Source organism: Beauveria bassiana (genome assembly GCF_000280675.1).
Source record: "Beauveria bassiana ARSEF 2860 unplaced genomic scaffold BBA_S00010, whole genome shotgun sequence".
Taxonomy (NCBI): Eukaryota; Fungi; Ascomycota; class Sordariomycetes; order Hypocreales; family Cordycipitaceae; genus Beauveria; species Beauveria bassiana.
The window spans coordinates 25,488-51,193 of NW_007930845.1; the positions used below are offsets into that span (position 1 = coordinate 25,488).

General features: G+C 52.6%; 7 protein-coding genes across 7 annotated transcripts; 4 read left to right on the plus strand and 3 right to left on the minus strand.

Moving 5' to 3' along the window:
* Window positions 1-426: 426 nt before the first annotated feature.
* On the plus strand, window positions 427-801 carry BBA_04356 (NADH-ubiquinone oxidoreductase 9.5 kDa subunit; the record flags this gene model as incomplete). Its single annotated transcript, XM_008599453.1, has 2 exons — window positions 427-613; window positions 755-801. The coding sequence occupies 2 exons, from the start codon at window positions 427-429 to the stop codon at window positions 799-801; spliced, it is 234 nt and encodes a 77-aa protein (XP_008597675.1).
* Window positions 802-1,352: 551 nt separating this feature from the next.
* On the minus strand, window positions 1,353-9,236 carry BBA_04357 (beige/BEACH domain-containing protein; the record flags this gene model as incomplete). Its single annotated transcript, XM_008599454.1, has 4 exons — window positions 1,353-1,385; window positions 1,453-2,139; window positions 2,186-2,343; window positions 2,396-9,236. 4 exons carry the CDS (start codon window positions 9,234-9,236, stop codon window positions 1,353-1,355), a joined length of 7,719 nt encoding a protein of 2,572 aa, XP_008597676.1.
* A 2,946-nt stretch (window positions 9,237-12,182) lies between these two features.
* Window positions 12,183-13,833, plus strand: BBA_04358 (sublitisin-like protease; the record flags this gene model as incomplete). Its single annotated transcript, XM_008599455.1, has 2 exons — window positions 12,183-12,554; window positions 12,607-13,833. The coding sequence occupies 2 exons, from the start codon at window positions 12,183-12,185 to the stop codon at window positions 13,831-13,833; spliced, it is 1,599 nt and encodes a 532-aa protein (XP_008597677.1).
* Window positions 13,834-14,407: 574 nt separating this feature from the next.
* Window positions 14,408-17,287, plus strand: BBA_04359 (uncharacterized protein; the record flags this gene model as incomplete). Its single annotated transcript, XM_008599456.1, has 1 exon — window positions 14,408-17,287. The coding sequence occupies one exon, from the start codon at window positions 14,408-14,410 to the stop codon at window positions 17,285-17,287; it is 2,880 nt and encodes a 959-aa protein (XP_008597678.1).
* A 329-nt stretch (window positions 17,288-17,616) lies between these two features.
* BBA_04360 (PAF-acetylhydrolase family member) lies at window positions 17,617-19,377 on the minus strand (the record flags this gene model as incomplete). Its single annotated transcript, XM_008599457.1, has 1 exon — window positions 17,617-19,377. One exon carries the CDS (start codon window positions 19,375-19,377, stop codon window positions 17,617-17,619), a length of 1,761 nt encoding a protein of 586 aa, XP_008597679.1.
* A 2,190-nt stretch (window positions 19,378-21,567) lies between these two features.
* Window positions 21,568-22,504, plus strand: BBA_04361 (enoyl-CoA hydratase/isomerase; the record flags this gene model as incomplete). The annotated part of the gene is made up of 2 exons (XM_008599458.1): window positions 21,568-21,922; window positions 22,011-22,504. The coding sequence occupies 2 exons, from the start codon at window positions 21,568-21,570 to the stop codon at window positions 22,502-22,504; spliced, it is 849 nt and encodes a 282-aa protein (XP_008597680.1).
* Window positions 22,505-22,662: 158 nt separating this feature from the next.
* BBA_04362 (RNA polymerase II transcription factor B subunit 5) lies at window positions 22,663-22,990 on the minus strand (the record flags this gene model as incomplete). Its single annotated transcript, XM_008599459.1, has 3 exons — window positions 22,663-22,710; window positions 22,759-22,907; window positions 22,972-22,990. The coding sequence occupies 3 exons, from the start codon at window positions 22,988-22,990 to the stop codon at window positions 22,663-22,665; spliced, it is 216 nt and encodes a 71-aa protein (XP_008597681.1).
* Window positions 22,991-25,706: the final 2,716 nt, after the last annotated feature.

A 25,706-nucleotide genomic window follows, 5' to 3' on the forward strand; every position in this document is an offset into this window, starting at 1 on the left:
GAGTCAAAGTAGATTTGCATACGTCAATTGAAGAGAATCAAGATTTTTATCCCATTCTACTTACATGAAATACGTATTCTTATGCTCCAACAGCTTCCAACGTACGGTGTAGTCTCGCTGCTTTCCCACAGCTTGCTGGCCCCAAGCCCAGAAAAACGGGTCCATCACCCCCAGCATCCAATAGCAAAGCCGCCAAATCCTCCCGCCAGACTGCGACCTTTTCCTAGAGCTTCAACACCTTCCCGGCGTATACCCATCACCAACCGATTTCTTGCACCACCGAGCCCTTTGCGCGCCGCCGCGAATCCACGTACGTCTGATATCTCTGCCATCACCAACCGATACATCCCTGCGCCCGACCGCCACCACACACTCAGCGTTCCCGCCTCCCGCTAATTCGTCACTTGCCGGACCGCCTCAGTCATAATGTCCGCCGCGCCTTTCTTTTGGTCCACCCCCCTCAAATACTGCCGCTGGGCCGCCCGCGAGAAGCCCGCGCTCTTCTGGTCCGTCGTCATCGGCGCCGCTGGGCCCCTCGCTATGCCCATCGGTCCGCCCATCCGCCGCTGGCTCGGCGACGTCGATCCGGCCCCGGTTCCCGTCACGTATCCCGGTACGTTCCGCATGTGTCTCCTTGCCCCTGTCGGCGACTCTCTTTGGGATGCCAATTCTAGCGTGTCTCTTCAACCTGATAAACTTCACGGAATGGTGTGGTCTCTCGCAGCTCGCTAACATGAGGCTCGCCCCGATACAGTCCCTACCGGGCCTCGTAAGCAATTGACGGGCTACGACGACGAGTAAAAAAAGAAGCCGACTTTTGATGAAAGCGCATACATATACCAGAACAAAGGGCATGGGGGTTAGCCGAAAACGGCGGATAGATGCAGAGGGGGTGGAAGACAGACTTCTAGGGTGATAAGCGAACATAATTCGGCCAGCGGAGGAAGACTTGTGTAACAATACAATATCTCTATGACGAGGAAACTCGCGGATTTTCATTATATGATCTGGGTCCTTCATCTCTCGCCGTCTTGTGTCCCAAATTTATATACATTTTCCACAAGTCTGAGACATGAGCCACCTCTTGAAAGCAATGTTGTTTCTTTTGTCCGGACGCATGCTTTCACGCTGGACGCTGTTCCCTCGCTCGCCCAATGCAAGACCCAAACAGGATAAAAATGCAATGCTCCGATGCACGCAATGCCCTTCTTTTGTGGGCAGTATAGCCAATCTATAAAGTTCCAAAAATTGCCTCTTTTTAGGTAGTTATCGTTTCCCAAATCCCCCCCCCTCGGGCTTCAACTTCTGCGCTTTGGCGACGTCGTCTGTGAATGCCTCCAGCAGGGACGGCACTATCGGTCTCTGCCCGCAAAGTTCCATTCAAACTGTGACTGCTTTGTTAGTGTGTGTGTAGGCACGAAAGGGCAAAATAATATCCGCAGGGGAACGTACAACTCTGCCATCTTCGTCTCCCGTGTATACGCAGTTCGGCATCGGGCTGATACAGGTAATGCCCGCGCTGACATTGTCGCGCCGATCCGTCTTGTAGTCGACGTGGTCCAGTCGTCGAAGATGCTCCAGAGACCATTTGCCCATGGCGTGGCTCTTGCGCCAGACATTAACGACGCCGCGGCTGTGACCTGTGAAGATAAGTTGGTTCTCTAGCCACTCGTTGCCAGCGCCTTCATAGAATGCGCACGCGTGCACGTAGTCATCTGGGTCGGGGCAGACGTTCTGGTCGAGTATGACGGATCCGTTGAGCGTGTACAGAATGACGCTCGGCCCCGAGCAGAGCAGAATCTCTCCCGACACATCATTGATGCGCGCGCATTCCACGGGACGTACGAGCGGGAGCTTGCGGATGAACGTCAGCTGGTTCAAGTCCCATAGCAAACCCTGCCCATCCGCCGACACGCTGACAAAAGTGCTAAAAGATTTGCTGACGGCAATGGCTGTGATGGGAGTCTTGTGTCCAAACAGACTGGACTTGGGCACAAGCTCTACGGGCTTTCCTGGGCTCGTTATGACGTTGTACACTGAAACAACGCAGTCTTCGCCTGCCGTAATGAGAGTCTTGGAGTCGGCAAAGCAGGCGCACGAAATTTGTCCAATGTGCAGATTTTCAAACAACCCAGCCGGCTGATACGTTAGCTGGATTGCTTCTTGTCGGAGCTTAGTATCTTACTTTGCGATTGTCACTGAAGAAGAAGCGGACCGTGTTGTCCGCATACCCCCATTCCAGAAATTTGTCGTACGGTGGCAAATTCAGGCGAAAGGGCGAGGCACATAGCAGTCGGTCCAGTTTCGGTGAGTATATCAGGGAGGCTACTCGTTCGTGTGATTCTAGACAATGTTAGCAACAAGGGTCTCCTTTACTGCCATCGTCGCGGCTTACCTATCAACGGGTTCGGGAGACAAATGAGTGCCTGCACCGACGAGTCAAGCCGCTTGATCGGGCATTTTGCATTTTCACGCGGCGGGTGCGGCTTGGAATACACCTGATGCGGTGTCTGTCCAAAGTTGTGAATGACACCCGCAGTGATTGCGCGCTCATTTGCGTCCGTGATACGGTCCAGATCGCTAGCACCAGCATACGACAAGTGATGAAAGACGTTCAAACTTTCCACGGCCGCTTCACCTCGTTGCTTATATCCAAAGATCAAATCGATCCAGTGATGGAGATTTTCGCTCACATATCGGCTCTCCAGAGCCTCCCGATGCTTGGCAATGAAAATCTTTGCGTCACCCTTGGCCCACGGGGGCAGAGCGACGTTGTCGACCTTGACACCGTTACTCTGTCGTCGCCCAAAGTCATATCCGTTGACGTTGGTCAGAAATTCAGGCAGGCAAAAGAACTCCGGTATAAGTTCTCGGACATCCGTTTTGTTGCGGCAGGATGCCGACTTCCAAGCATCAGGAATAGACTGAAATAGTCGGTCGGCGTGATCGAAGCTGTCACCTTGCAGTAAGAGATAGGACTGCACAAACGGTGGTAAGCGGATCAGGTAAGACGTGACGATCATGGCAGACGAATAATGCGTTCCGTAATGAAACGGCGCTTGTTCAATTTCCTTGAGAGCATTGTACGTTTCAACGAAGCCCTGTACTCGTTCCTGTGTCTGGGCACCCATAGGCTTAGACAAATCACGAAAGGAGGCGGGGTTGTTGAGGTCAAGCTCTTCGCTCGTAAAGTCGGCCAGTACCCAGGGGAACACTGGGTACTGCGTCAGATCGTTGAAAGTCCTGCCTGCCATGGTGTTGACCATCATGAGATAGTGAAAATTGGACATTTCACCCTTCTGCCAGCGCTTCATCAATGGATTCCATGGCGACGTGTTGAACAATGTTCCCAGTTTAGAGCCAATACCTTGCTGCGACTCGTCAAAGTTTTTCAAAGCCTCGAACCTCCACGCGTCTTCTGGGTTGGGGAGAGCATGGGCGGCGCTGGTGTGCGGCGCCTTGGAGAGCATCTTGACGAACATCTCATCCCGAACGACTGAGTTGATCGCAGTGAGGAGGTAGCTGCGGCCATCTGTGAAGAAGACCTCGATGGCGACGTCACGGAACAGGAAGCGACGCTTTGAGATGCTGATGGTATCTTGCCACTTCCAGTGTCTAGACTCCTGATCTCTGTTACCGGCTGTTTGTCGCTTTTCTAGAGTCTTAGTTCCAGTGACAATTCGCGTAAAGGGGTCACGTTCTTCCATCGGGGCTTGCCAAACGTTAACAATGTCTCCAGTGGCCGTCTGAAACACATTGTCCATCATATACAGCGCATCTTTACCGATAATTAATATTCCCTCGCAGGCTTCGAGCCCCGTTACACGAGAAACATTGTAAGCCGCTTGGACTTGGTCGCCATGTTCCAAGCGACGCATAACTTTACGATTCTTGTCTTCAAAGTTCTCATCCAAGTCGTTTGCGTCATTTGGGTCCTCAATCAGTTCAAAGTCGTCTTCTGGTGTGAATCCGCTGTCCTCTTGTTCAAAAGACAGCTCAGTATCAGCTTCAGCGGTGTTTCCGGGGGTAGCTGTCCCCGGTGTTGTGACCAACGTTGGCGTAGTAGGCGCTGCGCTTGGCGAACTACCCGTCGCCGTATTGACTCGCAAGGCTGCCGCTGCAACTCCCTTCTCTTTAGAACGGTACTTTTCCATCTCTGTAGAGAAGTCCGGCAGCAATCGAAGACGCATACGATTTCGCCCTTCGGTCCGGTCAAGCTTCCACTTCAGAGGCCGAGGATCGCTAAACACAGCGCCGGGTCGTCTCAGATCCATCTCCATCTTTTTGTATGCAGAAATGAGGAATGATAAGTCATCCTGTTGATCTTGGAGTAATCTCTGGTACTTGAAGTGCTCGGAATTGTAAATGCTCTTCATCCAAGCGCTGTTTCCAGTCTCATGACTGGCTAGAAGTTTGTCTTTTGCCACGCCTTCCAAGTACCATTGCTTGAGTTTATCCTTTCGTTTGGAAAGGCGGGTCTTGGCCGTTTCCTGCGTACGCAAATTCTCAAGGCTGACAAAGTTCTCCCAGGTCTTGGCCATTCCTCCAAAGAATAGCAGATCAAGGGACGGTCGGTTTTGGTCCACCCATGCGATGAACACGTCGTCGTCCAGCTCCGTAATCTTGAAAAAGTCGTGGAGAATTTGCTTGTGGCCAGGGACCATGAAGGAGCGAATGAGAGCAGTGGACTCGTCCGGCTTCGCCACCAGCAATATGCGAAGGAAGTTGGCCGCCGACCGCCGTAAAGAGTCCCTTTCGTCAACGAGCTTGGCATAAAGTTGGTACCAAAAGAGTTTCAGGTACTCATCCTCCGCCGCGAAGCAGCCCAAGATTGACATTTGCCAATACGCCAGCTTGCTCATAAACTTCATAGCAGCTTCTTCTGTCATTTCGGGCCTGTCCATGTCCGATAGCTTCAACAGAATGACGCGTAGTAGGCACGTACGGATCAGTGTGACGGACTGGCTGCACAGCCTGACGGTTTTCAAGCTTGCAATATCCGGTCGCTGAAGGTATTCTAACAGCATTCCTGCAAAATCAATGATCACTTCAGCGCCATCAATGAACCATCCTTCAAATACAGCCTCTGTCAAGTGCAGGCAGAGTCGTGCCAGATTCGTGATTAGCTTTGGCTCGCACAACATGGATTGGTTTGACAGAGTATGTTCTGTTGAGTTTGCAGTGATCTTCCTCGAAAGAAAGGATTCGAAATAAGCTTGATGTTCTTGAAACCCAGGAGGAACCTTTGTGAAGAGGAAAAAGCCAGAAAATTCCTTGCGTTTGAAAATTTGGTCCATGAAGACTTTGATTGCAAGCTCTAAGAGGCTGTCAACGAGAGCACCAGATTGCCTATTGCTGCTCAGTGGACGAGACGTAGTCTCTTGATGCTTGCTATCTTCTTGTACACTTTGTGTGGTGAGCAGAACAAATGAAGAAGCACGTTGGAGAAGAGTCCCTTTGGGGGGCGTTGACTGCGGCGTGGTGCTCAAGTCAACGCTGCTGGTTCGTACAATGGGCGCCGGACGGCCAGAAGCTAATCCTATGGGTCGAATAATGACATCGCTGCCGTCAAAGTTCAAAGTCGAGTCTCGAGAGTGCAGTTCGACATCTGGCGTCACAGCATCGCTGCTGACAATAACAGGATACAGCATGGAAAAAATGAGTCGAACCCAGTCCGAACTAAAGGCAAAGTCTCGAAAATCGGCGGATTTCTCATACAGCTCATGGAAGAGCTTGAGCATATTTTGCAAGATAACAGGATCTGCATGTTGTCCCAAAGTCATTTGAGCCTGGAAGACTCGTGCCATGCCGTCTGTGGACGTTTTTGCGGGCTCGGTCGAAGATGCTGGTCGAAGCTCCGAATCGGGGGTCGCTTCTGATATATCGTCTTGCTTGAGAATGTCATTCAGTCCATGCTGAAGCATAGACGTGATGATGATAGAGGCCTCGGGATACATCACTTTGCAATCACCAAATACGCCAAGTAGATAACCTGTATCGAGCCACTTGTCTGTGTCAAGGTCGGCCACATCGACACCAAACAGCAGAGTTAGAACCACCGGCCAGAGCGCAGCGCTGTACCAGAATCGCTTTAATCGATTTGCCATGATTGCAAAGCCTGCAGACTTGCTGGCGAATTTTGAAGTATAGGCCGAGCCATGAGCAACCAACAGCCTCGACAGGATGGTCGCACCTTGCAGAAGAATGTCTTTGTCGTTTTCAGCGAGCAAATAGAGGAGCCATTTGTTTGTGACTGTCTTGGCAAACTTGCGAATGTAGTTGAAATTTCCTTTTTCGCACAGTATATGTGAATAAATACTGAGCACCCGTGCACCGAGTTGTTTCTTGGTGAGATATTTCACCCCTGGCAGCGGACTGCTTGCACCGCTACCATCACCAGTTTGCCTCCTCATCAAGTTTGGTGTTGCTGGCTGGGAAAGCGAAGAAAGCGGTCGCGAGGACCTAGACATTGACGAACTTGGAACGTGGAAGGCGTATGTGATGAAGAGCGATAGTGATCGCATAGCTTCGGGGCTGAGGTTTGATTTCACCAACACTTCAAACGTTTGCATGAAGTGCGGCAAGACCTCTTCCGGTATAGCTTCACCTTTCATTGCATCAAGAAGCCGTTTGACAATGCGCATCCGAATCAGTCTCCTGCTATTAAATTCATGATGCTTGCTATTGACAGCAAAGGTGACAAATTGTTTGTAGTATAGTTCTTGGATGCGAGGGGCCGATTTCCGCCAGAGGTCCAGGTCAATCAGCAAGATGCGATAGGCAAGTGGGTTGACAATCAGTGAATCCAGGGGGTTCTCGTGATTATAGCCGACGAACCCGAGTACCAGGCTCAAGACTCTGAAAGCTAGACTGTCGCGTTCCTCGGTGGAAAGGTGCAGCTTGATGGCGAAGAACTCAGTAGCCAGTCCGTTCACAAATCCCATCTTGTACCGAAGGAGCATGGCCAGAATACTGTAGCCGTTGTCACGTTCCATAGCTTCACTGTTCCTCCAGCTCGTTCGAATACAGTGGAACATGATCTCAAGGGTGCGAATGGTTTCTTCAACTGACATGGCCCTTTCTAGTAGCTTCAACGCCAGCGAGGTGAACCCAGCAAGACGCCAAAGGTTTTCGTCCAGGTACGACGGTAGTGCGATGGTCGGACTGCCTCGGAATGATGCGATACCTTGAGGCTTGAAGAGGGCATCAGCAATGTTGGGGACAGCGGAGTTGATGGCTAGAGGCGCCCCATCTTTGTTTGAAGCAATGAACAGCGCACGTGAAGCGGAACGCGGGAGGGAGCGCAAGAGACCCGTATCAAGGAACTGAACATTTTCTGGAAGCGTTGCAGAGGGAAGAATGCTGAGCAAAACCTTTGATTCTGGCAGTATCACACTCGCCTTGTCTCGAACCGCTCTCAGGATGTCGGAACTTTCGTCCTTGCCAGGATGCGCAATCTCATTTCGAAGACCCAGCTGAGCGGATGCCTCGTAGGTTTGAAACCCGCCCAGTGTGTCTTGAAAATTCCCGTGATAGTGAGGACCGAGACCATAATGAACAGCCAGGAAATCGTCGCCAATTATGTCTTCGAATAGATGTGCAGACGCCAATGACCATCGCGAAGATACGAGGCCCGTCCCGAGTTGACCAGATAGCTCCCTTGGCGTACCTATAAAAGCTTGGACAGGATTGGTTTTGTTCTGACCAGAGTTGAAGGATGCAAAACTTTCGTTGCTATTATTGGATAGCGGCGGAGTCAGAGGATAGTTGCATCGCATCTGCTCGCAGAATTCGCCATTGACGTACAAGGCGGCGCGGCTCGCTGTCATGGTCCTTGGTCTCTTATGGACAATGCCTATGTGATACCATTGCTTCTCTCGAAATTCGGTGGATTTGAAGCGGATACTAGGCTTATTGGAGAATACTGACGTCTGCAAGATGAAATTGTGCGTGTCCCTCTCGAGATACATGAGGACGAAGCACGTCTGAGAAACGTCAAAGGCGCCAAATAGAGTCGTGTGGGTGGACGGATCAAAATGGTCGATGTATATCCAGGCTGTGAAGGTGTATCCAGCAGAAGATTGTGGTGGGAACGAACGACCAAGACTTGGAAGCTCGAGAGACGAATGGCCGTACAGTGAGAGATCAAAGTTGAAAAATGCAGGGCCGTGGTATCTGCCCATCATTTCAAGACAGAATTCGGAGGCTTCCGAGCCGGGCACAGAGAGGAGGAATTGTGTGTCAGCAGGCTTATCGACACCAAAGAACATGAGCCGACGGCAAATGGCCATTATCTTTTTACGTTCGGCAGCGGACAAGGGCGTGTTTGGAGAGAAGGCGACACGCAGAAACTGGGACATGACGCCAGTGGAGTGAATAGCGGCACAGTTGTACGTCAGCACCTCGGCAGCACGGAGAATGGTTTCAAGGACCAAGAGAGAGGCTGGCGTGGCGGCGGCATCGTTATCACGGGGAAGAGACGACCAAAAGCTGACAATAGCACGAAGCATTTCTGGGTATTGAACTCGAGTCGTGTTTTGCACCAATTCGCGAACCTTGGGTCCAATCGACTCCATAGATTTGGCGAGGACAAGATCCCACTGGTCATCCTGTTCCGTCTCGTCGGTGTTGTCCGCGGATCGTTCGTTATCATGGCGCAGTGTTTCAGCAATGGACTGGAAAAGGAGATCGATGGCATCGTCTCCGAGAGAAAAGGCAAAAAGCTTGCCAAAGACGTGGCAGCTAACCCAGGGATTGGGCTCAACGCCGCCGAGACCAATGCTGGCAATGGCCTGCTCGAGAGCCTCCCATCCGCCGCCTTCGACACGGAACTTGAAGAAGCGCTTATTGCCAGAGTGGCTATTCATGGCGGCGGCAAAGACATCGAGCGTGGCAGCCAGCAATTGGAAGAGCGACGTCATTTCCTTGTTGGATCGTTTGTCGGGATCGTAAAATCCGGAGAAGCTTCGCAGGACATTGAAAACGGCCTCGAAGCCGCCGGCATGCCGGAAGGCATCCTGCTGCGAAGGTATATTGGGCCCAGATATTTGTTGTGCGACAGCTCTGAGGCCGTTGGTGAGCTGCAGTATCTCGGGGTATGCACTGTCTGTAGAGACATTGGTCTGGCTGGACAGGCCTTGGAGAAGAGCTTGCAGAACTTGGATTGACTTCTGGTTGGCGGCTGCCGGTGTGGAGGCGGAGGTCGAGGAGCGATATCGTCTGGTAGTGGTCGACATGATGGCGGGAGACTGCAGCTCTATCTCAGTGCATCCCAAGGTAGAATTCCCATGACCCCCTCACGGGCCTAGGAAGTGCGTTGACGAGGGCTGCATGGAGATGCTGCGGGTGGGAGAGTTGGGAAAGCCGTCGTCGCGTTAGCTTAGCGGCGCGGGGCACATCTGAGTTCTTTTAATACGTTGAATACAGATTGCAGAGTGCGCAACGCCGGAAGGATTTTCAAATTGTCGAATAGGCGCAACCCGATGTGGATAACGAAGTAAATGACAGCGTTGAACGGGTTTTGAATGAGGGATACGAGCGCTTAGTCTAGCCTTTAGAGCTACCAATTGTTGTTGTGCAAGAGTCAAGAGAGATGGAGCTACTTGACGTAGTCTCGTTGCAGCGATTGGCCCGTATTCGTTCGCCTGTCAGCTGCGCCAGGCGGCAAGTCCACAGTGAGGCTGGGCGCAGGCAGATGTTGAGCATGAAACGGTTCGAGGGTCGACAGAAAAGAAGACGCAAGTGTGTCATGATGTTCTGGGAGCTCGTCTACAGAGGGCCTTTGCAGTCGGTGTTTGCTCGAGATCAAGAGTGTCTAGGGTAACTGTGGTGTCGATATACCAGTACTCTTGGAACCCGCGGAAGCCTTGCAATCCGCTGTTATGGTGGCAGAACAACTGAGTGGCTGTGCGGCAGAGATACGAGAGAGTGAGCCTGGGTTTACCGCAGCGACTTTGTCTTTATGACAGTATTTTTTATTTGTGGCGAGGAACGCGAGGCAATGCCTCTACGCCATAGGTAGGAAACAAATAGGGAGCTGTTGCGAGCTATGGTGGGCCTGTCAACCTGTCTTGATGCACGTCTGCGTGGACGGGAGCGCTAGCAGTCGACCGCCGATGCAGTCGGGCTGGATGAGTTTACGTGGCTCGATAATTAGCAGGAGAAGACCTATGACTAGCTACATACAGCCAAAAGTTGAGCCAGTCAAGAGGTAACATGGCTCCGTGTCCGTTCTTCTGTTCGTTAGGTAGGCATCATCTCGCACGATGATGACTGTAGCGATGCTACGGATATCTGATACATATATGCAGAGGTGCAGATGTGCATATGTGCAGATATACAGATAACAGATAGCTCGCCGCTTGAGAGCAAATAGCGGTGGGTTGGCTGGTGGGCGGGATTATGTCATTTTAACTTGACCGTTCTTGCATGTTGTGTCGGTGCGGAGCTGCAGCTGCAGGTGACTCCGGTCGCCGCCCTCGGCCATGTCCATGATACGACAAATGACGAGGCTAGGAAAGAAGCAACGAAATGCGAATCAAAAAGATGATCGCTGCGCAAGTCGATAGGTAGTAATCACTCCACGGCAGCTTCACGGTCAATTCAGTAGCGTGCAACCACGGAAGGGCGATGAGGGTGCTGGAGAGGCACGTGCCCAGTCAGCCGGGAGCCTATGACTATCTGTGAGGCCGTCAGGTGAGATATGAAAACTGGGGATCGGCTGGCAGTTTCATCGGATGTAACATAGCGAGTAGCAGTGGGAAACATACAAATAGAAGAAGCAAGGCAAAAGACTGGTATTAGCAATGAAGAGGACAAGATGATCAATGCCAGACTGTCGAGCAAACGATGATAAGGGGTGAGCTGTGTTTGCGACTGAGCCCTGACTGATACATACTGACCAACAAGGTGTCTGTGTCGTCACTGCAGGGTGCCAGGCTGCTTTTCGACTAGCGCCTCGCCGCCATAAAGGGGCGCGCAACTTGGGGCCAAAACGGCATGTCGTGCAGATCTGGTGTTGTTGGCTGGATGACTGTGGTAATGCGGCAAAATAGGAGAAAAAAAAAAGGAATAAATCGAGCCCGACAACGACTGGTGAAGATTAATGGGAAGCCACGAGTTAGACGGGCCCCAGGGGCATACCTTTTGGGCATGAGGCGATGCCGGACACTCAGAGTTTCAGGAACAAGCAAATTGCCACCACACCACCCGGAACCAGCTGCGTCAGCTCCGCCGCCAAAGTGAATGTGAGCATTGGCGTCGGGTGGCGTTGACATGGCGTTGCCTTTCTTTTGACCATTTTTCTCGAGTAACATTTAACTTTTTGGATTTTTAGTGCATGTCGTCTGTACTCTAATCTCTGATTGTATTCTCGTACCTCTAGCAAATCCTCATTGCATCGTCTTTAGGATTGTGTGATGGCTGAAGGTCTGCGGGTATCACTCCCGGATGCCGCCCTAAAGCGGCGGCACAGCTGGGTGCCTGCTCCAGGCCTGTCTCACTGTGCTGTGTGGCCAGGTGACGAGCCAAACAAGCTAGCAGGTCAGTGTGCGTACATGCGGCTGAGATAAGTAGTTTGGACAGGCTTGCGACTAGGAAATGTCACATATCTGCAAAGTAGCAGATACTGCGCCATGCCGCTATTGCATCGCCCCAGGAACGGCAGACCCGACCGTGACAAGCAGACAAGGTGCGGGGGAGCCCTTGTAGCCTCTCATTCCAGGCGCTAAAGAGACCCGCATCGACCCCAACTAGGTAGGTACCTGCCACAAGCCGCCTCAAAAGCTAAGGTACAGCGCAGTGGAGGATGCGTCACTCGTTCCAGGCCACAGCGCTGCCTGGCCACCCAACTTGCTCAGGATACTTTGCTATCGCACCAAATTATCATTAAAACGTAGGTACCACCCACCCCAGACCCAAGCACCTGGCTCCGCCCTTATCAACACCCTCGGAGCACCGCGCTCGTCATCTTCCTCCGCTTCTTCCTCATTCCTCTCTCAACGCATCCTTCTTCCTTCATCATCTTCCAAATCTGCTTTTCCTCTTGCTGGTTTCTTTTCCGTACCCAGAATCCTTTATCTCCTCATCGCTCTTATTCTTGATTCTCCTGCTCCTCACCAAACTTCCACCGCAGGCCGGTCCGCGTCACCCACTCTTCCGCACTGCTTAGCGCACCCTTCGCCATGAAGTCCGTTGTCGCCGCCCTCTCAGTGGCCGCCATCGCCCAGGCCTCGTCCTTCAAGATTGGCACCATTCATCACGATTCGGCCCCGATCCTCGATGCCACCCACTCCAACACCATTCCCGGTGCCTACATTATCAAGTTCAAGGAGCATGTCGATGAACCGAAGGCCAAGACTCACCACTCCTGGGTCTCGGATATCCATAACGATGGCAAGCAGCAGCGCCTCGAGCTTCGCAAGCGAGGCCTCTTTGACTCAGTCGAAGATGCATTTGATGGCGTGAAGCACACCTTTGATCTCGGCTCTGGCTTCCGCGGTTATGCTGGCCGCTTTGACGACGCCGTCATTGAGCAGATCCGCAACCACCCTGACGTACGTATTACCTCTGTTTTTGCCACGCTTCGTCATTTAACATGTCGACTAGGTCGAGGCCATCGAGCGTGACTCCATTGTACACACCATGGTCCCCATCATCACCAAGGAGACTGTTACCGAGGACACTTGCAAACCCGAGACGGAGAAGCAGGCTCCTTGGGGTCTTGCCCGTATCTCCCATCGCGAGACTCTTGGATTTGGTACCTTTAACAAGTATCTCTACGCTGAAGAGGGTGGTGAGGGTGTTGATGCCTACGTTATTGACACTGGCACCAACATTGCCCACGTCGATTTCGAGGGCCGCGCCAAGTGGGGTTACACTGCCCCCGACGGCGATGCCGATGAGGATGGCAACGGTCACGGCACTCACTGCTCCGGCACCATCGCCGGCAAGAAGTACGGTGTTGCCAAGAAGGCCAACGTTTACGCCGTCAAGGTGCTCCGCTCTAACGGCTCGGGCTCCATGTCGGATGTGATCAAGGGTGTCGACTGGGCTGCCAAGTCCCACGAGGAACAGGTCAAGAAGGCCAAGGACGGTAAGCGCAAGGGCTTCAAGGGCTCCGTCGCCAACATGTCTCTTGGTGGTGGCAAGACTACTCTGCTCGACATGGCTGTCGACGCCGCCGTTGCCAAGGGCCTCCACTTTGCTGTTGCTGCTGGTAACGATAACGCCGATGCCTGCAACTACTCTCCCGCTGCCGCCAAAAAGGCCGTCACCGTCGGTGCCTCCACCATTGATGACAGCCGTGCCTACTTCTCCAACTACGGCAAGTGCACTGACATCTTTGCCCCCGGCCTGAACATCCAGTCCACCTGGATCGGCTCCAAGTATGCCATCAACACAATCTCTGGCACCTCCATGGCCTCTCCCCACATCTGCGGTCTTCTCGCCTACTACCTGTCTCTCCAGCCCGCCTCTGACTCTGAGTACGCTGTTGCCTCCATCACCCCTGCTGAGCTCAAGGACAACATTATTAGCATCGGCACCAAGAACTCTCTGAGCGATATCGACTCCGAGACTCCCAACGTTCTTGCCTGGAACGGTGCCGGCTGCAGTGACTACAAGAAGATTGTTCAGGCCGGTGGCTACGAGGCCAAGAGCACCTCGTCCAAGTCTGAGAGCGTCCATACCATGATTCAGCACGAGATTGATGTTGTTTCTGGCGAGATTACCAAGTCTGCCAAGACTTTCGGCAGCAAGGCTGAGAAGTTTGCCAAGAAGATCCAGCACATTGTTGATGTCGAGGTCGAGGACTTCCTCTCCCACCTGGAGTAATCTCCTTTGATCATATACCAACATAACGTTATTTCGAGATCGCATTGCCTCCGTGGCCTCGGCTATTTTCTTACCTGTTTAACATGACTTCAATGTATACTGCAAATCATCTGGGGCTTCTCTATTAGTTTTCGTGTTTGGTTGAATTGACTCTATTGCATGAGATTCTCGACTCCCTAGACAGATGGATTGACGAGGACACTAGTTGAGAAGAAATGCATTTTCATATTCTCTATCCGTACGCCTCTTTCATGAGTGTTTTTGCCGACCCTGCTGTCTTGCATTTGGATCGGTTGCCCGCGTAGTGTTGTTGCTCCCCTGACGAGACTCGGATGCACCTTCCTGGTCCACCCGGGTGTTGAGGGCACCCTCAGGTGCTATGCTCAATGCATTGAATGCAATGCTGCAAAACTCATTCGCGAAAACACCAGGCGTGATATTCGTGAAGAAAGCGCCGTACCATCTAATTTTTATTGTTGGCTAATAATTTTCGCTCGTTTGATGCCACCCTTCCATTTCGGCCACCCGTTTGACGCCCGGGTCATCATATCCTATTTCGTGTTGAGTCATCGCCATGTTTCGACGAAATAATTCCAGAATTGAACATCGTGGAGCACTACGCCGGAGAAAATCGACTGGTTCTGTGGCCATAAATCATCATAACCGCGGCTTTGCCAACCTCGAACTGCACCCGGCTCACAGAGATGCTCATATTGCAGCACGAGTCTCTTTTACAAAAGCACGAGAAGAGTCCGATAGATCCAGCTCTACAGGTATTCCAGGCTCACTCTCTACGTATGGATTGGCCAGAAGCGACAGCTTCATGAAAGGACCGGACATCATATCTTACAACGGGGATAAGAGCGAGGCTACCACAAGCAAAGCATACAGCAGTCTGTGCCGGCAGAGAAGCGTACGGTTTACTGGCCCCACTGCAAGGAAGAAACGAGATGTGGCTATTCGTGCAAATGGAAGTTGGGCAGAACATTCAGATATATCCGGACGCATGCACTCGAGTGCATTTGGTGGCCGCCTGCCGAAGAGCTCGCCCCTGGCTGGCCACGCTTATGACGACTTCTGGCTCGACCGCTCCCTCGATTTAGAATCCAAGAACGGAGAGACCGTATGCGAGTCTGAGCAATCATTCTACCCGGTTCGGAGACAAAAATTACGAAAATCACGATCCATGTTTAATGGATCATTCATGTCATCAGAGTGCCATTCGGAGACTGCAGCGACTGCGTCAAGTGGCTGGAACGGCCACGACCCAAGCAAGCATGCCGTTATTGGTACGGGAAAAAGCTCACTGAGGAGTCCAAAGTCGATGAGCTTTCTGCGATTGAACTCGAGCAGGGGCCCATCCATACGACAAAACGAAAGTGGCATCTCTACATCACCCAGCAAGATGTCCCTACGAGGTAGCCTGCGACTGAAGAATCGCCCATCGGTGTTTCTTCGCTCAAAGGATAAGCGAAACATGAGCTTGTCAGACATGAAAACATCAATGAGAAACAGTAGCAATAATAGCATGCCTATTACTTCAACAATTCCCTCCGAGGCCTCGTCGCTGTCAAAGGGCTCTGGTCTCCGAAAGGCCGCCAGAAAAGTTTCCAAAAGTGTCAGAAGCAAACTCAAAGATATTTTTGGTCGATCGAAAAAGCTGGAGGATTCCGAAAATACTAACAATACGGAGCCCAGCAGCGTTGACCACTCTAGGCTTTCACTTCAAGGAGAGACTTCGGTGTCGCGAGTCAAATCATATGTACCATCATTGAGATCCGTTGCATCAGAACACTGCTTGCAGGCTTGCCAGGGAAGTCTTGAAATGCTGGAAGACGGACCGCAACAGACGGATGGAGAAAAATCACGAGTCACCAGCTGGACGAATTCGAGTACCCACACAGTGGTAAGCACCACCCTAGATGCGGAATGGGAGCCCCAGCGTCTTTCTGTAATTGACGAAGGTGGACATGCCGTATCGACTCTGGAGCGTTGGCGCTCGTCCGAGGATGAGGAGCGTGCTTACTCTGCTCTTGTGCAGAGGCTTGACGATATGCAGAAGCAGCAGAACCGTGAAGCATCCTTGCGCGGTGGAAGATTAAACGACAATTTTGGAGGCGGTATTGGGCAGTCTACTGCTGGTATAGATGCCACCATTAGCGTTATAACTTCAAATGGGGTGACGCAGGGAGAACCAGAACACAACTACAATGAGGGAGCCATACCAAACGAGTACGACTTGGAAACAGGTCCATTTTTCAGTGCAACGAACAGTGAAGGGACAAGCCCTACTGGTCACCTTTTCCGGGCTCAAAGTCCATACCGAAGAGCCTTGCGCAAGAGCATGAGAATACAAGAGCGCTCCTCAAGCATCAAACCTGTCAACCTGCGATACTTGAGCTCGCTGTCAGCGCTCAGTCTTCCCACTCGCCGATCGAGTCCGGAAGGATCGGAACGGGATATTCGCCTGTCATCTGCGGAAAGTGTCTACTCGGACGTCTCAGCTACTCTGGGAAAGTTGGGGAACTCGGAGTCTCCATTTGACATGGGTGAGTTTGACACTGTCATGTTGAGCTCACCGCACAATCAGGAACGAGAAGCGATCATCAAGGACACGTCGGAAAGGTCTCATCAACGAGAAGTGTCTACTGCGAGCTCAGTGGAATGGAAGACTTGGCTAAGCGCCAAAGTGTCGAAACTGGAAGACTGCGGTGAAGTCCCCAAGGTTCTCGGCGAAGAGCAAACGTGGAATCCTTGGTCAGCCATGGGCCACGTTCGAGAAAATGCAGAAATTGGCCCCAACAGCAACACGTCGGATACAAGTGATGCCGAGAACGGAAGTATTGATGGCAGCCGGAGCGAAGAATTGGACATTACGGCTCCACCAGCTACACAGAGCATTGTCATTGAAGATGACGTTGTGTATCATAGTCACCGAATGCTCACGCACGATGAAAATGCGCCACCAGAGTGCAAGACAAAGAAGGTCGAGGACTTTGAACAGCACTCCAAAGCAATACGCAGCGTTTCATCGCTTCCCAATGTCAACTTGAGTGAGGGGTACGAGACAAGATGCAGAAAGAGCATCACGCCTCAAAAGCCAAAAGGTAGTCCGTCGGCTCTTGCGGATTCTCTAAGCCGACCCAAAAAGGCGTACATGAATTCCGGCGCAGCGTCGTCGCTCAAGTCCAGTCCCGGTCTGAGTGCTGCAGTCAGACGGCAATTTGGAACAGTGGCCACAGGATCGCCTGGACGGCGAAGCATTCGCGGTGGAGAAGACGTGTCGCAGAGTAGAGTGGTACGAGAGGCGACGTCTTTTGATGACTGCCGGTTTGGGAGAGGATTGGATGCGCAAGCCATGGGCAGTAAGCGAATGGTTGAGCTTTTTTTGAACAGCCGAAAGACTAGGCGAACACCAGATGCAGATGCAGACTGGCCTGGGGCGTTTGTCTAAGCTGAGGTCGGGTGGGTAACTATTTCAAGTTTTACAAGGAATGCATGGTAGTTGATAGATTGTAGTCAAGCTGCCTATGTATAGTATATAAGATCAATGAGAGTATTTATAAGCATGCTTGGAGGCTAAACCAGAGAAAAAGGCATGAAAGAGAAAGAAAAAAAACATCAATGCTCAACGCCAATCCCAAGGTATCAATCATTTCAGGTACAGAAAAAGGATAGTGAGGCAGAGAAAGTATGCGACTTTGTCTACCGTGATTGTTTTGTGTGTTTTTGCTAATATTTGCTCTTATCTGTCGCTAGTTTCCCCGTTTTGTTAGATTCCCCTTAGGGAGCGACATGGACCTCCCACAGATGCGCCATATCCTTGGGAAATGCGGCCTCGCGCTCCTTGCTGACCCAAGCGCCGTAGTCCTCGTGCGTGACGGCCTCGGCCAAGACGTGAGCGGGCTCGCGGGTGCGCAGGGCGTGAATAAACTCGACGGTGACGTTTACGTACTGCGCGAGGGCGTCGCGGACGCCCCAGCGGGCGCCGGTGACGGCGCTCAGCAGGAGGGGCTCGATGAGGGGCGCGTCGGTGACGGAGGGGTGGGCGGTGCCGCGGGCGGTGAGGAACCAGGCGGCGGCGGTGCGGTTGCAGACGTCGGCGACGAGGTCGCGGACGGTGTCGAAGTGGGGGCGGCCGAAAAAGGGGCTCGCGATGCGGGACCACGACTCGGACTGGACGACGAGGAGAGGGACGTCGACGTCGGCGTTGAGAGGGCCGGAACCTTTGCCCGGGTCGAGGATGATGCCGGCGGCGGGGGGAGGGGTATAGGGGATGGAGGAGGATGAGGAGGACGAGGAAGAGGACGAGGAAGAATGTGGGCGAAGGGCTTGGAGAGCGCCGGTGGCACCGTAGGAGTGGCCAGCGATGACGAGACGCGAAAAGTCGAGGCGGCCGGTCCATTCCTGGAGGGTGGTGCCCTCGCCGCGGGAGTTTTGGTCGTAGACCTGGCGGCCGTGGCCGTCGTTGATGGCGAGCAGCGTCTTGATGGCCTCTTGGATCTCGGCCTCGCGAAACGCCAACTGCTCCTTCTTCATCGTCGCCGTGTCCATGGGCGGCGTCGACAGCACGTGGCGGGCGTCAAAGTGCACAACGTCGCGGTCCGGCTTGCCCTTGATCTGGACGCGCGTGCCGGGGCAGCTGCCGTCGCGGTGCTCGAGGGCGGCGACGACGTGGCCGCGGGCGGCGAGCGCGCCGAGATAGGCCGTGTAGTCTGTGCGCGACGAGGCCATGCCGTGGGAAAAGACGATGACTGGGAAGCTCGTGTCGTTGCTATTGCTGCTGCTGCTGCTGCTGTCGGTGGCCGTCTGCAGCAGCAGCGGGGCATCGACCGCGGCGCGAATCTCGACGCGCCCGGCAACGGCCCAGAGCAAAAAAGTAAAGATGGGTCGCAGGAAAAAAATGTCGGCGTGGGCGAGGCGCGCAAAGCCGGCGGCGGTGAGGCTGACGGGCCGCGAGAGCCAGGGATGCGGAGGGGGCGAGGAGGAGGCGGCACGGGCACCCGGCGCAACAGGGTAGTGTAGGCTAAAGAGGACAGACTCGAGGAGGTAGGCGGGCTGGCCAGAGGACCGCAGCGCCGTGTCGGAGAGGCGGCGCGGCTGGATGAGGGGCACCTCGACGTCGACGGTGCCGACATCGTAATAGGAGGCGGAGGCGTCGAGGTGGGAAGGATGGGGGAGGTTGGAGGCGAAAAAGGGCTCGCCGCGGAAAAAGCACACGAGGGCGTAGAGAGCGACGAGATGGAAGATGAGGGAGCGCCAGGAACGGCGTGGACGAAGAAGGTGCGCGAGGCGGAGGAGGTGACGGGTGGCGCCCCGGTGGGAAGCGTAGGGCGGTGGTGAGAGCCATTTCGGCACGGAGGAGGAGGAGGAGGATGATGATGATGAGGAGGAGGTGGAAGGCGGCGTAGTTTCGAGAAGGGGCGAGTCGGGATGGTCGTCGGGAGATGTGGGAGATGAGGAAGAGGATGATGTGTCGTCATGGAAGGGCTCGAGTTCGACTTGGACCTCGCGGTCGGCGGTGCTGCTGCGGCGTCGCGGCATGGTGGGTTGATGTGCGTTTGTGTGCGTTTGTGTGTGCTGTGTAATTGGTCGTTTTTTACGTCTGATATGCACGAGAAGCAGATCTTGGGACTCGCGTCTGGAGCCGGCCAAAAAAAAAAGGGTTAAGATTGGCAAAAAGACAAGGCAAGTTTGGAAGAAGATAGAGGAGGGAAGAAAAAAAAAAAGAAGCCGTTGATTTGGTCGTTTGGCGAAGAAGAGGCTAGGTATCAAGTTGGCGGTCGGTAGCGTCGGCCAGATGCTTCCGGGAAGCTTTCAAGTCCTGGTGGGGGCCTGGGGGGGTCTTTAACTTCGGGACCTTCGGGACGAGGTGGGGTGGGAAAGGGAAGGGTATGATTTTGATTGTTAAGCGGAAAGGTCAGCAATTACTACCGAATGAATATACGATCTAGGCAAACAAGCAATGGGATTTCTGATTCTAAATTCTATTTGTAAATCGAATGATTGATGAAATGCCCGAGTTTGTTGAAAACTTTTGCAAGGACACAGCTGCGGAGTTTGGCGGCGTCGATGATGGGATCGGCATCCCGATTTCGTATCCTCCAAAAAGCAGGCTGAAGTCAATGCACCAAGGAAAAAGGAAACATCAAAGTATCAGTCACAAAGCATCAGTCATCCATACTTACGAGACGACCAAGACGGATGACAATGGCAGCAACCCATGCCGACGCGGCGGGGCACGACACCACTCTCGTATTCGGGTTAGTGAAATAGTCAAGAATTTGTCACCTTTGCAGCCTGTGCACAACCTGTAGAAAAGAAAAAAAAATAGACGGCGTGTTAACGCACACGGCAGATTGGTCGGCCTTGTTAACCCTCGGGCACCGCGTCGCCAATACAACGCACAGGATACATTAGATAGAAGTGGGTGCGTGCTCAAGTCTCTCGGAGCCAACTCAGTTACGACCGACGCAGAGGACTTTCGGCTTTAAGTAAAATAGGGCAAAAAAAAAAAATAAGAAAAAAAAAAGGGTAAAACAGGGCTGAACCAGTAAACAGCTTCCCCCCGCACATTCCCTCCACTGTTGCGGGTGGTCTCGAGAATGAGCTCCCGGATTGGAGGTAGGCCTCGATGCAAAGTGGGCAGACTGGTCGGTGGTGACGGCACTGCGAAACCCGCGCGTGCCGTGCAAGTTCTTGGCTTATAAATAGTCTTGATCAGTTGATGATGGGCGCGAATAGATACAATGAAAACAATGGGACGTTTGGCAGAATGTGGCCGGCTCAAAACAACCACAATACCGTTTATTCGCAACACACTCTGCAGCGAGAGCTTTTTTACCTAGTTTCGGAAGACGACGTTACAGGCAAACGGTGAGGAAATGACCATGACAAGCAGTAAAAAAACTGAGCAGCAAAAGTATTATTCCATCTTTGTATCTTGTAAACTAGGGAAGGACTAGCCGCATGCTGGTGTTGTGAGCAGCTATTTGCCCGTCACTATCACGATCTCGGCTTCTTTTGTTCTTCTTCTTTTCTTTACATGGTCTTTGGCCAAAAAGACACACCAGCCTTGTGAGAAGCACGAGTTTTTACAAGAGTCATAACAATACGAATTTTTTGTCTTGCTCTTATTCACGGTTGGCCATGGTGTTGGGCGCTCGATGTTGGGCGCTCTGGCTGATTTGCGCAACTTGATTCGATTTAATTCTGGCATTCTTCTCGACTTTTTATAGTTTTTTTTCTTCCTTTCTTTAGTATATATCCTTTTTCTTTTCGAGAATCAGTAAAAGTCGACTCCTGTAATGCAACGCAAGCACCTATTCCTCGCAAGCCCACCCATGAGGCACAACCACATGGGACGGTGAGCAGTCAAACGGCGAGACTATCAGCATGTGCATATTACTTCATCATAACGAAAAGTAATAAACATGACCATCTTGAAAAAAAAAAAAACACTTGTATTGCATCGCCCAAATCTAATCCCCTACAGAACGTGCCGGCACGCGCACATGTGGGTGCAGGGACCGGACGAGATGAGATGGGCAAGCCGGCGCCGTGTCCCGCTTTCCAACCTCGGCATCAATTACCCGTGTCACTCGAGATTTCAACCTTTTTCCCATTCCACCTCGCGACCCCCCAAAACCGCTCTTCAATTCTCTCGGCATATCTTCTTCATGTTTTTTCTCATCTAAAATCGCAAGAAAAAAAATTACAATCATCACCCACAACATGTCCGTCGTTCCCGCCTACGAGTCCTACCAGTACATGCGCGTGACCTCGCCCGCCGAGTACGTCGCCCACGTCGAAATCAACAACCCCAAGCGCCTCAACGCCTTTTCGCAGCCCGTGTGGCTCGAGTACGGTCGCGTGTTTGAACAAATCAGCGTCGATGCGCAGTTTCGCGTCGCCATGCTGAGCGGCGTCGGCGACCGCGCCTTCACGTCGGGGCTCGACGTCAAGGCCGCCGCGGGCGACTCACCGCTGACGACGGCCGAGGGCGACGAGGTGCGCCGCGCCAAGCTGCTGCGCAATCACATTGAAGAGTTTCAGACGAGCATTTCCGCCATGGAAAAGTGCGAGAAGCGTGCGTTTTCTCCTCTTTCTATTCCCCCCCCTTTCAATTATTTTGCGGACTACGTCCCTATGTGAAATGTAGTGCTAACATCGTTTAGCCGTCATTGCGGTCCTCCACGACGTCGCCATTGGCCTCGCCATCGACATTGCCACGTGCGCCGACATTCGCATCTGCGCCGCCAACACGCGCTTCGCCGTCAAGGAAGTCGACATTGGCCTGGCAGCCGACATTGGCACCCTGGCGAGGCTGCCCAAGGTCGTCGGCTCGCTGTCGTGGGTCAAGGACGTGTGCATGACGGCCCGTGACTTTGGAGCGGCCGAGGCGCTGGCGCAGGGTTTCGTGAGCCAGGTGCACGCGGACAAGGCCAGGGCGGTCGAGGCGGGCCTCGGTCTGGCGACCCTGCTGGCCTCCAAGAGCCCCGTAGCGGTGCAGGGCACCAAGGAGTTACTCAACTACGGCAAGGAGCACTCGGTGGCCGATAGTCTTCGGTACACGCAAGTATGGAACTCGGTGGCCCTGCAGGGCGAGGATTTTGTCACGGCCATGATGAGCAGCATGCAAAAGAAGAAGCCGACGTTTTCCAAGTTGTAAAAATATGTGGAACACGATGTATTGTTAGAAACTGGGTATAGATATACGGAAACAATGCAGTATAACGCCTCGGAATGCTTTTGGTGTTTGTCACAAATGTACATGTGACGTTATGTGATACGTTCATGTTTGAAACGTGGGAATATTGTATCGTGGTATTATTCAGAGCCCGATTCGTCGATCGGAGGCAAGTTTTCCTTGAGACGCTGCGACTAGTTAGCATGTAGACTCCAGACAAGACATGACATGCGCACATCTTCAAGCTTTTGCTTGAGCAAGGGAACCATATTCTCCTTGACAACGACGCGCTCTTCGTCAAGGTCCTCGATGATAAAGTCGTGGTTTTCGCTGTCAATGTTGACAATGATGGACTTGATGGAGGGATCGCACTCGATGAGGACGCCTGACAGGGCAAAGATGGTAAGCCAACGATGGAACTGGAAGAAAGAAGCTCGAGGGGCGCATACTTCTTATGGCACGAGGCATGATGGCTTCTCGTTTGTGCAATGTTGGAGTATGGTGTTTGATCTGGAGAGCGAGATGGTGCGGTGGGATTGAAAGAGAAAAGGAAGCCTGCAGTGGATGGGCCGGCCCGAGGAAGCGCCAGGCGGGTGGGTGCCCGAGAAACAAGCTGGCGCTGGATGGAGTCGATGATAGGCGGCGAGTGGAAGACGGTGGTGGTGAGTAGTGTGTGTTGGTAGTAGCGGCGATGGAGCGGATGGAAGTAAGGGTCGGAGGATGAGGTGAGAGGTTGTAATGTGATGAGGTCGCGGATAGCGGCGTCGGATGTGGAATCGTAACAGGGGTGTCTGCAGTTAAATGTGGATGCGGCGCTGTAAATAGCATATGTTGTGGTGTTTGAGAATGGTGATGGAGGAATTTCGGCCGTCAGTGATGAGTCTAGTGATGACTAAGGTGGTGGAGGATGAGTTGACTCCATCACGGTTCTCGCCAGTGGATCTGATGCATAGACCGCGCTGATGCTTTTTGCGGGATATGATGGGACCGGTAAATTTAATTCTGAATAGGGAGGTATGGCATTTCAATGGTTTAGAAGATGCAATATAGGCCCCTTGTCGGTAACCAGAGCGAGTATAACAGTGAGAGGATAATCATAAGTCAATGTCTTGTGCCGCCTCCAACCGTCACTGCAAGCTGTCAACCGCTACCATTACAGGGGAGACCTGGCTCAATTGCTCACGGCTGCTACGCCGCAATTGTGCAACTCTCTCAAGCAAAAGTGCAAGAAAAGAGGCAGAAAATTAGGAAGAAAAACGAGAACAAAAAAAAAAGAAACTCCTGCACCATATTATCAGAATCCATCGACCATGCATAATGCTGTCACCATTATGCTTCCAGGCACACACCACCTCGCTGCCGTTTCACCCGTGTACAACAGCAGCGAACCCGCATTTGTTATTCGGAATCTTGCTTGGCCGCCTTGACAAGTGCCGGTGCCTGTTTTGCCTCGTCCACATAACCAAACCTGCGTAGATTGATGACGAGCACGAATATTTCATGCCGAATGGCAACACACTTGAACAAGCTTCAACGTCGCCGAGAACCTCTCTTGGCCTTTACTCAGCCAAGCCTTTTTGGTACTCGGCCTTTTTGACCAACTCGTTCGCGTTGCCTCTGCAAACGCACAAAGGACCAAACACACACACAGCCAAGAAGAACGTGGCGTTTCTCAGCTGGCCTCGCCTGACCATCACCGCCCCCCCTCCACTACCTCGACCTTATTAGTTTTGACAAAAGTGGCTTGCAGCTCAATCACCAAACTTTTTCCAACAGTTCTTCCGTCGGCCGTGTTGAATGAACTGAATGTGTGTGGGCCGACGCCTCCTCTGTCAATAGATTGAAGCGATGGCGCGTAATTCGATAAAAGCAACCAAGTTAAGGCGGGCAAAATAATGGCCCACCAAACTTTTTTGTGAATCGCCAGCCAGTTGGCATCTTGGCGCAAGCCGCCTCGCCCAGCCTCACCACTGGAACCGGTAAGCCCCAGCTGGACCGGAGACCCGTGCAACCCGTGGCAGCATGCCTGCCTGCCTGTCTCACTTGTTCATGCATGCATGCGCGGCAAGCGTCAAATCGGCTCAAAATGATGACTTGATCTTTTTTTTTTAAACTTGCTCATTCTTCCTTGTTGGCTCTGCTCTTTGTCTCATCATTTCGTTGTTCGCCTGAATTTTACGCCCGTTAATGTTGAACTTGCCATCTAAATAATCTTTTGCTGCAACGTCAGCTAGGTCTCGTGGCAAAGGATAAAGGATAGCGTCAAAGTCTAAACTTTTGCACCCCAAGGCCTGGATCGTTCGTTCGAGCCTCGCTTCTCAGCTCCGACATTGAAACTGTATATCCTAAGACTGCACATTCGCAAATTGCAACTCTCTCGCCACGAACCACACAAGAGCAAAAAAGAAGATAAAAAAATAAAGCCACATCCCAGATCACTCAGTACTTTTGGCCTGCGTCAATAATAAGCGGCACACCAAACCTCACCCCCTCCTTTGTCGCCTGTGTGAATCCATTTCCCACGCCCTCTCCCCACTAACAAGGCCACCCACACCACCTCTCCAACATCACATATTAGCATGGCCATACTCCATAGTATCAAGAAAAACGGCGCACCCTTGTTTTTAGCACCCATCGGTACTTGACTGACCCAAGTTCTAATAGAGCCTCCTCGTTGCCGTTTTGTATCCACACACCTCCGTCTTCACCACCGTCCCCCAATAGCAGGGGATACCGTCAAGCCGATGCTGGGAATCGGGGAACGGCTTCATCACAAGCCCACACCCCCTCCTCCGCGTGTACCTACATGCTGGCCCATCTCCTTTTAGTCCTCTCTTTCCTAGCGTAGCTAAAAACCAGCTCCTCCTCCCTCTCGTGCGGGCTCGGATGTCCAAGCTGGGTCGTCGTAGGTTGTTTTCTTATAGTTCAACCCCGCGGGACTCTCAACCTCCACGTTTCTAAAAAGCCCTCCGCGGCAATTCAACCCCCTTTAGAAAAGCAAAGCCAACGCCTTCTCCCTTTTCCCATTCCATCATCCCTTCCTCTTCGATCCGAGTTCCTGCCTTTGACGCTGCTCCTCTGCGGCGGACTCCCTCCTCCTCTTTGCCATTTCTCCTGGAGACTCAAACTTCTCTGCTCTCCCTTTCTCTACCCGCCGGCTTCGTGACCCTTCAAAGGAATTCGG